Source organism: Lampris incognitus, chromosome 6 (assembly GCF_029633865.1).
Source record: "Lampris incognitus isolate fLamInc1 chromosome 6, fLamInc1.hap2, whole genome shotgun sequence".
Classification (NCBI taxonomy): Eukaryota; Metazoa; Chordata; class Actinopteri; order Lampriformes; family Lampridae; genus Lampris; species Lampris incognitus.
The window spans coordinates 44,395,291-44,409,407 of NC_079216.1; the positions used below are offsets into that span (position 1 = coordinate 44,395,291).

The following is a 14,117-nucleotide window of genomic DNA, read 5'->3' on the forward strand; positions in this document are numbered from 1 at the left end:
TAATGGTGATGCTTTGCAATGAGTAACTGTGAATAGTGATTAACCGATGAGTAATAGGACACTTACAAACGCCTACAACACGCTTGTTAAATGACATTAGCAGACAGTTTATTATCAGTATTTTGATGCTTCCTTCTTTTATCTAAACCAAACCTAATGGTACTGACCCAACTACACACAAGAGCTACACAAGATATTTGCCCCAACATCAACCATTCAATTAACCTTTAAATGGGAAAATGCCACATTTGTGTTCCGCTTCAGTTTGCTTTTAAATCTTCTTCTGATTTTCTTGCAGTGCTGTTGGGAGCCGTTATTTAAACATTATAAAACGTTTATTGATACGTTAAAGTTGTCTGCTGATGTGTTGCGTGTTGTCTGTGTTGTCAAAGCTATGAAATGCACTGTTACTCCTTTATTAATTGCTCTTGATACTCTACTCATTATAAAGCAAGACCTTTGTGTGTGCATGCGTGCGTGCGTGCGTGCGTGCGCGCGCGTGCGTATGTGTGTGTGTGTGTGTGTGTGTGTGTGTGTTCACTTGACAAGAAAACTGTTGCTAAAAGTATATTTGGTATGTGAAAACTAACAGACACATGAGTGAGAGAAATTATACATACTCTGTAGGTGTGTGTGTGTGTGTGTGTGTGTGTGTGTGTGTGTGTGTGTGTGTGTGTGAATCTATGCGTGTGCGTATGCCTATGATTAAGCTAATGACTAAGCGTGCACTGGCGCTAGTCAGGAGCATGGGAAAATGTCGGCGATGGATTGCTTTCACTCAATACCTAGAAAACATCAGAGCCGTTAAGTAATATAACATACAACAAAGAATTTATACAAACTCACTAACTTACCAAGGATTCAGTTGTCCTGCCCAATTTTGAATTATACCCAATAACTTAATGTTGGATATTTGCACAAATCATGTTATATCAGTTATCTCCTCTCCTCATAGGCCTTTTCTGTTGCTCCCTCCTCTGATGGAATGGATGAGAGTGGCCATTGTTCACGCTGAGCATCGCAGAAGCCTTTTGGTGGACAGCGATGATGTCCGACAGACCGCCAGACAGCTCCTTCCAGGACTGGACTGTGAACCAAGACAGCTCAAGTAAATGAGAAAACACACACACACACACACACACACACACACACACACACACACACACACACACACACACACACACACACACACACACACACACACACACACACAATTTTTACTCCATTGCTGCTGCTGTATTGTTGCTCTGTGGGGACATTTTGTCTCAGTATAACTGTAGAATGAACACAGATCCACGGTAATTCTGCAGCAGCAACCTCCGGTAATCTTCAGCCTCTCCAAGCCTTGTTGGCGTTGTTGAGGTTAGAGGCCAGAGTCATACCGGAAATACAGACACAGTTGATCGATATCAAGATGCTCAGTCCTGTTTTGGTCCTTTTTAGACTGGCAGGTGAAAGCAGTGTTTCAACCAGAACGGCCTTCACCAGGAGACCATACTAGTCGAAGACCATACTGGTTGAAACATTGCTTTATCTAACATGGGAGCGCTAACTCCAGTGTCAGTTTAACTTTCTCACCTGCGATGCTTTTTTTTTTTTTATCCATCACCTGCCCTACTGAGGTTTGGATGGATAGTTTTCATGTTACATCATTAGACTGGGCCCAGCATTGTTCCAGAAAAACACATCCTATAAGAACATGATACACAGGCGTCCAGGTGACGTGGCGGTGTATTCCGTTGCCTACCAACACGGGGCTCGCCGGTTCGAATCCCCATGTTACCTCCGGCTTGTTCGGGCGTCCCTGCAGACACAGTTAATCATGTCTGTAGGTGGGAAACCGGATGTGGGTATGTGTCCTGGTTGCTGCATATAGCGCCTCCTCTGGTCGGTCGGGGCACCAGGGGGAACTGGGGGGAATAGCGTGATGCTCCCATGCGATACGTCCCCCTGGAGAAACTCCTCACTGTCAGATGAAAAGAAGCGGCCGGCGACTCCACATGTATCGGTGGAGGCATGTGGTAGTCTGCAGCCCTCCCCGGATCGGCAGAGGAGGTGGGGCAGCGACCAGGAAGGCTCAGAAGAATGGGGTAATTGGCCGGATACAATTGGGGAAAAAAAAGGGGGGGGGGGTTAAAAAAAAACCTGCCTGTACCTATTGCTTGGACTTTAATTAGCCACAGATGAAAACCCTTTGAGCTTTACATTATAAAAAAAGAGCATCAGATATTTGTGCATTACTAGCTTCCTCTGCCGATGTCATGTCCCTCTGTCTCAACCTTTATAATGGCCTCAGAGTCTCTGTGAATATGGGAATAAATATTTTCTTTGACGAGCTGTCAAAAAATGGTGGTGAAGCGTGATATGTATTATTCATCTCTTACACACTCTGGCTCGTCATCAGGCCTGAGTGTTGTTTCAGCTCCTTCAAGCGTCTGGACTCCAAGGCTGCCACTGACAAGTTCCATCTGGACTTGGGCTTTCGCATGCTCAACTGTGGACGCACTGATCTCATTGGCCAAGCCATCGATCTGTTGGGGCCAGACGGGGTTAACAGCATGGATGACCAGGTACTGAATGAGTCTGTCCGTTAATGCGTCCGTGGTCTGTGTGAAACGCATTCTTGTTCCCAGTAGGTATGACACGCGCATACGCGGAAATGACAATAAAAGCAATCTAAGTCTGTCTGACACGTGTGACTCATACTGTAGCAATATGGAAAATAAATAACATTCATAAATAATTCTCCTTAGCACTATCTCATGGTTTTTTTTCTCCTCCTTGATCCATCCTTTTGTTTTCGCTTCTCTCCATCTGTCCTCTCTTCCCCTGTCAGGGTATGACACCTCTGATGTATGCCTGCTCCGCTGGAGATGAGGCCTTGGTCCAGATGTTGATCGATGCCGGGGCCAACCTTGACGTGGCGGTAAATACATCTGCTCCTCTGCCAACAGATGAATAGCGTACTGCTGATTGTTAAAACGTGGTCCAGACAGTAAATTACCGCTATCTGTTCACAGCAAATGTGTTGTTCCCTGACATAGTAGCTAGGGCTGCAGGATATTGGGGAAAAAAACTCACATTATGATATTTTTTTCTTCTGTGATATGTATTGTGTTTTAAAAAAAATACATGAATTTTCTCCAGTTGACTTGAATAGCTCTATTTGGGAAGAATTAATCATTCTAGAATGATGGGTGATTTTGTAGGGGAGTGCATCTGCATAGAAAACAATTTTAAAATGCTGAGTTGTAGAGATTTTGGTTTTTGTTGGAGCAGTGTGTAAATATGTGGCCATCCTACTGTGAGAGCTGAAAACTTCTGTGCGTGCCCGGTGCACAGCAGGTAGAGAAGGATCAGCAGCGAACAAACACGCACCTTGATACTAGTTGGGAAATAAACACAATACTTTGGATGTAATTCCCCCTCTGACCACAACGTGGATTGCAATTGCAGGGTGGCGCTGTTCGTCCGGTCGCCACGGGAAGAACGTTTGTGTGTGTCAATGTCTGTCTGTCTGTATTTATGTATGTATGTATGTATGTCCTTCAATTTTCTCGACAACCGCTTATTCAAACAACTTCACAGTTGACACTTCACTTCATTGGGTCCTCAGAAATACACCTGCCAATTGTGAAGTTGATCTTATGTAGTCTGCACTTCACCAAAATAAACACAACAATGAACGAGAGAAGAGGAAAAAAAAAACACCTGGTCTTAAAGATAATTTGAAATTTTACAAATCCATCCAACTGACGTTGCTTTTCTTTTTGTAACCAAATCGTCCTTTTCTGTGTTTTTTTTTTCCTGTTCATTCGCTCATTTTCAGATTGCGGCCGACGACTAGCGGGGCCTGCTTTGGTTGTTTGATAAACTGATTAAGAATGATTGTGATTGGTGGCTCGCTGTCACTCACTAGCAACAAACTCTGTGTATCCATGAAGCCTTACAACAGAGTAAATTATGTTATATCAGACAGACTTCTCTTGTAGATTAGTCATGGAACATGAGAACCGTCTGAGTTTTCCTTTTGTATCAAGCAGCAAAAAGTTGTAGCATGAGGTGTTTGAGTTCATTTGCTTTACTTTACAACACATATCCTGACGTGACTATTCTGCATGTTCACATTGCAGTGATGATGCTGAAACAATATATCATGCAACCAGGCACGCCGGAATCATTTCAGAATTCGGGGGCCAACAATGATATATATGTGTGCACTGTATAGTGCTATAAGAGCGTACCAGAGCGCAGCTCTGTATGACCGTATTTGTGCCATCATTCCATCTCGTCTCTTTTCCTGTTCAATAGCCTCTTGTTGGACAAGCTGAGTATTGACTGGTGTTTGACTGAAATATGTGCACTTTTGTGATAGTGTGACTTTTCGTGGCGGTCCAGGAAACTTAAGGCACTTTTTCCAATTGTAATTCCCGACTTTACAAAGCCGTCATCCCCACACTTCGCGAAAGTTACAAGCTGCTTAACAGCAGCAAAGCTACATATTTCACAGAAGGCTCGCTTACGGATTTTGCATAGAATTAACCACTCTATTTTTATACCATTCAGCATTGAAATATCTTTTTGTCAATAATTAGCTGTGCAGCGTTACCCGTCTCTATGTCCCGACAACAATCCTCCACGCAATCTGCACTAGCCTGTTTCGGTTCTGTGTTGGCGGTTTCAACAGTTTCAGCAGTCCCGGTCCTGGATCTGCTGCTTTGAGGTTCTGGCAGCCCTGGTTCTCGATTTGGGGGGCCAGGCTCCAATGGAGTTGTGGACGGCAGGGGTGTAACATAACATTACTGTTAAAGTTTTGTTTCTTTTGGCTGTATTTTACTTTCTTATTCACTGGTTCTTTTGACATTTTTGCAGAAGCATGTGTTCGCAATATTGATAGCTAGCAGAGCTGACGTTAGCTAACGGCTCAAACAGACAAACAACGCAAACACACATCATTTTATTCGTTGCTATGTAGGCTACAATGCATTTGATTTGTGTTGCAACATACCCTTTATTGGATTAAAAAGTGAATATTCTTCCTGATTTATGTCTGCATGCTTTATTTGACCTAATTTCTTAGAGTAGACAGGAATGATTGAAATGTCTTTTTACCGTAAGTGTTGCAATATAGGGGCATTAGTGGGGATACAGGGATTCCTGACTTTAAATTAAATGTGGAAAGAGGGTAAAAGTGGGGGGGCAATGGCCCCCTGGCACCCCACCCCCCCATTTTGGCGCCCCTGCATGCAACCCTAGTAGTAGCAGACCGTGGTATTGCCTTTATGTTGCTGAATAAAGTGTATTCTTAGTGTGTGAATGTTCTGTGCCCTGTGTTGCCAGGTACCACCCTGCTCTCCAAAACACCCCTCCGTACATCCTGACAGCAGACACTGGGCGGCCCTCACCTTTGCTGTGCTGCATGGTCACATCTCTGTAGTGCAGGTTAGAAAAGCACACACACACAAACACACACACACACACAAATTCCCACTTTGTATTGCCTTGCTGCACATATACGTGCAAACACGCACACATGCACGCACACACAGAAATTCCCATTTTGTATTGCCTTGATGCACATATGTATACGCACATGCACGCACACACACACGCACACACCAGTGTTGTAGTCAAGACCGCCTCAATCGAGACCAAGACAAGACCAAGACTCCTCCTAGCCGAGACCGAGTCAAGATCAAGACCAACGGTGGTCGAGACCAAGTTCAAGACCAAGACCGGAACAAGTCGAGTCTTTTCCGAGACCGAGAATAGAATAGTTTGTATACCCTTTACAATAGCTATATTATTGTATTATAATGGCATTTATACATTTTCTACTCAGAATGAAGCCTTTGTACAAAACACTTACACAGTCAGAAGAGAAAATTATTTCATTGATCCTCATGCAGTCTTTTAAAAAATACCAGTCAGTATAACATAGGATGGCTGATAACATAACTTTCTGAATAAACCAACTTTAAAAAAGGAAAGATTCCCTCTGGTTAAAGGCAAGCAAAGATTTCACGTTAATTTGGCCAGTGCAGCAACGCATTCAACAATACAGTACAACTAAACATCAGGTTATTTGTTAAAATGTCATGGAATTAGATACAGTTTATGCTTTCACTTAAACAATGAAAATACAGTAATCAGAAGAGAAGCGAATACGTTTGCAAAAAAATAATATTTAATGTTTACAACATGTTTTATGTCTACAGACAGTCTGTTGGTCTACTCAGTATAAAACCATTTTATATACCAGCCAACATGGGCATGGGCACCTTAGACTACTTAGACAGTAGTGCATGGTTACACTTAAGAAACATTAGATATGACAACATTTTTGTCCCCAATCGTGAACGGTGAGGCCTCATGATAAGGCCCCTCTGCTGAATACACGCTCAATAGGAGCTGAAGATGCAGGCACAGACAAGACTTTAAGTGCCAGGGAATGTAGGTTGGGGAACTTCTCTTCGTTCCTTGCCCAAAAACTGAGTGTGTCTTCATCATGGAAGTCTTTAATGGTCTAAAAGTACTTCTGTACTTGTGATGCTCTGCTTGAGTCTCGGTCACCACTGTGACTTTTTCTATGCCATTGGTACCTTGCCAATAGTCTTGGACACTTGAGTGGAGGTAAGTCCTCTTGAGATTTTTGTGCACTATGGGGATCCTTCGGAGGGGACCCTGTTCCTATGGCCCTTGCTTCTGTAATCAAGGTGTCTGAAAAAAATAAACAAAGAAAAAGATCATTAAGTCTTTTATGAACAAAGACTTAAATTATACCATTTTGTCATTTATTATATTTACTACTGTTCCTAAACTACCATTGTATGTACACAGAGCCATCAGGCAGTGAAAGCAGTGTGTGTGTGTGTGTGTGTGTACTGACCTTTGAGTGACCTCTTGAGTTCATCTCTGACCTGAGGGGACATGACATTTTCAGTAGACTGAACATCCATATCCACCCAGCTGAGTCCAAAACGTGGGTCAAGCATGGCAGCTATGAAGTACACATCCTCACCAAACGGTTCATGGTGCTGCTTGCTTTCATCCATTTTTGTTCTAACAAATATGCCAGAAAACCTCCTGTGTAAGGATTCTTTAAGTGCTCTGACTAAAGGCCGGCAGAGACACCTCGTCTCTTCCATCCTCATGAGGTGGGTGTTAATGTCCAAAACTGTGGGGACAACTAGGCTGCTTGTCACCAGTTGCTCACCTTGTGTGAGGTCGGTAGCCTCTGCAAAAGGCTCAAGAATGGTGCAGAGTTCTTTGAGCTGAGCCCACTTGCATGGAGAGAAAACAACATTAGGAAAGTCAGAGCACATGTCTGTGAGAATGCTGTGATCCAATGCTGTGATAGCTTTCAATTGCTTAAAAGTGCAGTTCCAGCGGGTGTCATTTGCTGCTGGGATAGAGCATCCATAGCCAAAAGTGACTTCAAACTTATCTTTAAATGAAGTGCTGAAATGTAACAAAGACGACAGTTTTGAAGCTTTGGCAATCACACTGGAAAGACACTTAGTTTCCTTTAAGCCATCTCCTACTACCAGTTGCAGAGAATGAGCAAAGCATGACAAACGCTGTCTGGAGGTACTCCTTGTTATATCTGCACTGCCATCCTCATCCTCCAGATCCTCCCATAAATCATCATCATCAAGGTCTCCCACCTCGTCTCCACTATCATGCGCATCATCTGATTGTTGCGGCATTTTAACTTTAAAAGCACATTTCATGTTGGAAGCGTTGTCTGTTATTATGTAGTCAATCTTTTCACTGATTGCAAATTCTTCCGTGATCTCATAAAATGCAGAGGCAATGTTCTCGCCACAATGTCGTCCAGTAAAACGCCTACAGTCCAAGAGATAAGACTTAAGCTCAAATACATCTTTGGTGCTGCTATACACATGTGCAGTTAACCCTAAAAAAGAACGCAAGGTTCGATCAGACCAAATGTCTGCTGTCACTGACATGTAAGCCTGACATTGCAGGTCATATTTAATATGTGCTTTAACCTTATCTACTAGATGAGGGATATGTTTGTCTGTCATGGTTCTCCTTGACATTGGGGTATATCGATCATCCATAATTTTCAAAAAGTGTCTGAAGTTGTCGTTTTCCAAAAGTGACAGAGGCAAACAGCATCCAACAATCAAGTCACATATTACTGCATTGTTGATGGCCTGTTGTCTAGTCGAGGTTTGACTGTACACCTGCTGCACCCGGGGCTGTAAAAAGGATGACACACTTGGCTGAGAGGTCTGCTCAAATGAAGTAAATTTTCCAGCTTTATATTCACTGAACCTGTTAGGTGGAGATGGAAAAAAGAAAGAAAAGAAAGATTAAATGAAATTTAAAAAATAGCAAATAGCTATTAGCTAGCTACATACAGAAGTATTAGAATATTTACACATCGGTGTCAGTGACTATTTTAATATTTAAAATAGGTGACTATTTTAAACGTTATTATGCAATAAATGCAGGTTATGTACCGTATAACACCGAAGTCTGTGTCTGGTAACGATTTGGCTGGCTAGCTGCAAGCTAAGCTAATTTTAAAGGAAGAAAAGGCCAGCTACCTTAGCTCCATAGGAAACCATACATCGATAACGTTAGCTGTATCATACTGTAGCTATTAATACTAGCTCTTATAAGAATTAATGCTGGAAATTGCTTTAATTCACAGCTAGCTACCTAATGTTAGCTAATTTAGAAAACTGTACAAAATAAATAGCTGGGGCGCATTCCAGTTTCACACTGAATTTAAACATTCCAAGTGCGTGAGCTAGCTATATAACTAGCTATGCTAGCTCTAGTCTAGCATAATCACCATAGTTGACTCGCCTAAAAGAGCGAACGTTACATGAGAAAAGACCCAAAATGGAACAGTTGGCTTGCTTAGCTAACAATATAAAAGCTATTGCACGAATGACTAACCTGTCTTCATGGCGTTGCTCCATATGCCTATAGAAGCTTGATGTTGTCCCAACGGTCTCTGTGATCGATTTGTGGCAAAACTTGCAGACGGCTTGATGCTTCTTTTTCATATTGGACACAAACTCTTTGTGATTAGTGTACCCGAAGCGAATTATTGACGACAACGCAGACATGATTAATTAACTTAATTATTATTAGCTAGTGTGCGCGTATTCAGCAGCGAGAATCACAACGAACTGAGCCGTGGCTCGCAATAGAAAGGAACCGTAACGTTAACGTACACAGTTGCCCATGGTAATGAGAAAGGAAGGAATGGCATCTTTACAACAGTTAGCTAGTTCCGACCAAGTACTTTGATTTGACGAGAGGCAGCCAATGAGTGCTGATATTCAGTACAACGTCACTGGGACTTCACTTTAGTATCACTCCACTTTCTGCTTTGTGTTGATTACGATCGTAATCTATTTTAGCGAATGAGGAAATGGGACTGGGTTACATTTCACGCTAATGGTTAATACAAATATGTTTACATTGTGCTAAAATACACGTAGCCTTTTAGCGTAAATACAAGGATTAGTCATAGTTTAGTAAAAAGCTGTACTGTTCTGAAAAGTAGGCTACGATGCTTCATATGATCTGTTACAGTCAACTTCAAACATACTGTAGCCTATTTAAGAAAAAGGCCAAAGTAGCGACTCTACTTTTGGAGGTCGGTGATTAATTAGCCTCCCATTCCGATATTAAATAGCCATTTAGAAGACAGTAACGTTCGTTGAATGTAAAATGTGTTCTCGAGTTTGGTCAATTACGCATCCAGCTACAATCTGTGTTCAGTGCGTGGATGACTGTGTGTGTCTGCAGCGCAGCCTACCGGCTGATTCTCGCCAACCTATTATTTTTTAAATTGCCTCCACTTAATTTTCACTCGATACAAATTTGAGAAATTCAAGAGCAATATCCGAGACCAAGACAAGACCGAGACAAATTATGTCCGAGACCAAGAAGAGACCAAGACCATGGGATCCTGGTCTCGAGACCAAGACCGGTCTCGAGAACTACAACACTGGCACACACACACACAAACACACACACACACACACACATAGACATTGCCACTTTGTATTGCCTTGCTGCACGTATACACACATGCACACACGCACGCACGGACGTACACACACACACACACACACACACACACACACCACAAAAATCCAACTTCTTGCTACCTTGCTGCTGCTCTATCGTTGCTCTCTTCCCTTGGGACCTTTTATCTCGCAGCATAACTATAAAATGAATACAGGTTCAAAGTAATTCTGTAGCAGCAACCTCTGTTAATCCTCACCTTCTCAATGCCCTGTTGACAGTGGTGAGGTTAGAGGCCAGAGTCATAACTGAAATACAGCGGCCTTATGTCAAACAGCACAGCGTAGCAGATGTTGTGTGTAATCCGGACACGTGCATGTGCATCTCTCTAGCTGCTGTTGGATGCAGGGGCCAATGTGGAGGGGGCCGCAGTCCGCAATGGACAGGAGAACACAGCAGACACTCCGCTACAGCTGGCCTCGGCAGCAGGTGGGTGGGCACGCGCACGCACCCACGCACACACACACACACACACACACACACACACACACACACACACACACACACACACACACACACACACACTACAACATGGAGCACAGCTGCTGGTGTCACAGTAGAATCTCACTCACAGTAGATCTATTTTCTGTACCCCACCCCTCCATGTAAACTAACTTATATTCCTCATTTCTAACGGTATTGCCAGAAAGCAAGTGAGTCTGAATAGACAGCTAGTCCAGCCATCGTGGAGGCTGTGGCTACAGGGACCAAATCAAGGGATGCGACGAGTGAATGACAGAGCCAACACACTAACTTTTAGGCTCGCTTTCATAATAACATCCCGGCTATCAATCATAACGATGACAAAGCGCCAGCCTTCATGAGTACCAAGTTTTAGGGGACTGAAATGTGAAGGGCACTTTGGAGGAAGGAATGAGGAAATGAGAGGGTTAGTGTAAAGCAGAGATTAAGGGAGGGAGAGGAGAGTGGAGTGCTGCCTGTGGTTGTTTAGAAGCCCCTTGGCAGCATTCCTCTGTGGGATATTCTGGAAGCCACACATAACTGTAGTAAAAGGGACACACTACACACACACACACACACACACACGCGATACAAACAGCAGCTGGTGACATGTGTTTGTATGTGTTGTGTTCATGCATGTAGTATATAAATAGTATATAAATACACTTTAGGATATTGAAACTTTGTTATATTCTGAAGTAATCTTAGTTTATTTTGGTTTTGTTTTTAATCCCAACATGTTTTGGTCATGTCCCTTGGCTTATCAGTGATAAACATGCTATGCCTACGCCCCCAGGTAACTATGAGATGGTCAGTTTGCTCCTGGCACGAGGGGCCGACCCCTTATCAAAGACACATGATGGAAACGCCCTGACAGCCTCCCTCTTTGAGGATATGAACTGCTTCAGCCACGCTGCCGCACACGGACACAGGTACGCCTCCTGTAGGGCGCAGTGCTGAAAACATCACGTTGATGATGGATGGTGATGGGATGGTCTGATGCATTGCCTGTTTTTAACCTCTTAACCGCTGAGAGGGAGAAAGCAATTTCAAAAGAGCGCTAACCATGTCAGCACTATATCATACTTGACCAAAGAGTTCATCTGTTCCACTTTTGAATTGATGTCTGTCTCCCGTGCCATGCGGTGTAACGGAGGGGGAATGGAAGCATGGGAGAATGAAAGGCTAGTTCGAGGTGCTCTCCATACAGAGCCCATCTGTCTGGGAACACCAACTGGTAGAATAAAACACTCAACCTGTTCACAGTGTGTTTGACGAAAACGATGTAGACTCAACATTTCATACATCATTCATCTATGAGGTTGATAGTCTATGTAATTATAGAGAAAGGCACAAGGCTGCCAAAGTGTGTGTGTACGTGCATGTGTGTGTGTGTCTGTGTGTGCTTATTTGCGCCGGAATGTATAGCGATGTAAGGCTTCTGTTTTTGCTTCTCTTATGTTCTATCTCTCCTCTTTCTTACTTTCTATCAAACCTTTCCTGACAGGAATGTGCTGAGAAAGCTACTGACCCAGCCCCAGCAAGTCAAAGAGGATGTCCTGTCTCTGGAGGAGATTCTAGCTGAGGGAGTGGAGGGTGAGGAGGCCCGGGGCAACCCTTTCCTCCCTTTCTCCCCTCTGCCCACATCGTCCTCTGGCCCCGGGGCCGTGTCAGAGGGGGGCATCCCCAGGCTCTGCAAGGCCAGGATGAAGGCCCTGCAGGAGGCCAGCTACTACAGCGCCGAGCATGGATACCTGGATGTCACCATGGAGCTACGTGCCATGGGTACAGTATCATATCAGAAAAAAAGTGCTTGCAGGGCGTCCGGGTAGAGTAGCAGTCTATTCTGTTGCCTACCAACACGGGGGTAATAGGTTCGAATCCCCATGTTACGTCCAGCTTGGTCGGGCGTCCCTACAGACAACATTGGCCGTGTCTTCAGGTGGGAAGCTGGGTGTGGGTATGTGCCCTGGTTGCTGCACTAGCACCTCCTCTGGTTAGTTGGGGCACCTGTTCGGGGGGGGGGGATAGCGTGATCCTCCCACGCGCTATGTCCCCCTGGTGAAACTCCTAACTGGTGGGTGAAAAGAAGCGGCTGGCAACTCCACATGTATCACCGGAGGCATGTGGATTTTGCAGCCCTCCCCGGATCGGCAGAGGGGGTGGAGCAACGACCGGGATGGCTCGGAAGAGTGGGGTAATTGGCTGGATACGATTGGGGAGAAAACGGGGGAAAAATCTGGGGAAAAAAAGAAAGAAAAAAGTGCTTGCCTACTTTATTTAAAACAAGGTTTATTAATGTTTTGCACATTTTAAAACATCGCCCTTGTTAAAATAGCAAGAAGAAGAAACTATAATCTTTTCCTCAAAGGATAATTCCAGTTTTTTCTACAGCCTGAATCTTATTTTTTATAGTTTTTGTCATCACACACATCGGTTATTATATCGTTCTATTCACCAGCTATATTTTGGAGATTTTGGAAACTGGACCATGTCTAGAAATATGTTTAATATTGTCATAAGGGGCAACCAACATGAGACTAAACTTGTTTTTAACAACAATGCTTGCTTTCAACAACAACAATAACAGCAACACAAAAAATAACAAAACAAACAACTTAGTGCCTCAGTTCCACTGTGTACATGATCCCCCGTTATCTATGACTTGTCAGTTGCATGGCTGGGTAGTGCTTCGATGGTTATTACTGCCTATGGTAAGAATAGGCTGGGCTTTCCTGCAAGTTTTACCAGGAAGTGGACAATTGTTGACAACATGGAGCATTTTGGGTAAAACTTTTAATTTGCGCTTTTGTTTTCACTTCCAAATATGGGGTTTAAATAGTTGGGTAAAGTTGGATTTGTTGAAACATGTCTAACACTCAGGTTCACTTGCCCCATAAGACACCATTGTAAAGCTGAGTCCAGCAGTGGTCCCGTAATCCAAAATCGCCACAATGAAGGCGTCGGGTAACATGATATAACCACTATACACAATGGCAAAAATGCAAAAATGAGACGCATGTCGGGGTCGCCTCCAGAGCCGAGTGGTTAGAGCGCATATGACATGGCCACATGGTCGCAACGTCGCCCATTCGAATCCAGCCGGTGACCTTTGTTGCATGTCATACCTCTCTCTCTCTCTCTCTCCTTCATTTCATCTCGACCTCTTCACTGCACTATCTAATAAAAAGGTAAAATACTATAAGATGCGGGTTGTATACAATTGCAGTGTTTTTCTTATTTGTAGTTTCATTAATTATATTGGGGTGGGTGCAGTTGCTGCAGTTAGCTCGGGACAGGATAAAACCACAGCTGCACTCCCATGAAGACACCAGGGAAGAGGGAGATCTTTTTATTTTGTTTAACTAGCATGGTTTTTGTCACATTGTAAGTTCGTATGGGGGAATTTGACAAAGTTCATTACAACTGAGTCCTCGACAGGGGTCTACCCTGGGTTCTCCGGCACAGACATGAGCATGTAAAAAAAGCCCAACAGCCAGTTATTAAAAATACATAGTTAAAACAACGTGATATTCTGCGGGCCATCCTTCGACAGGAGAGAGCAGCCACGTCTCTCC

General features: G+C 43.6%; 1 protein-coding gene across 1 annotated transcript in view; it reads left to right on the forward strand.

Annotated features, from left to right (window-relative positions):
• abtb2b (ankyrin repeat and BTB (POZ) domain containing 2b) overlaps positions 1-14,117 on the forward strand; it is a 94,087-nt gene that overhangs the window by 73,002 nt on the left and 6,968 nt on the right. Inside the window, exons 4-10 of the mRNA XM_056282234.1 lie at positions 956-1,108; positions 2,405-2,570; positions 2,837-2,926; positions 5,341-5,442; positions 10,410-10,506; positions 11,336-11,471; positions 12,047-12,324. Coding sequence (XP_056138209.1) covers positions 956-1,108; positions 2,405-2,570; positions 2,837-2,926; positions 5,341-5,442; positions 10,410-10,506; positions 11,336-11,471; positions 12,047-12,324 — 1,022 coding nt within the window. The remainder of the gene's footprint in view (positions 1-955; positions 1,109-2,404; positions 2,571-2,836; positions 2,927-5,340; positions 5,443-10,409; positions 10,507-11,335; positions 11,472-12,046; positions 12,325-14,117) is intronic.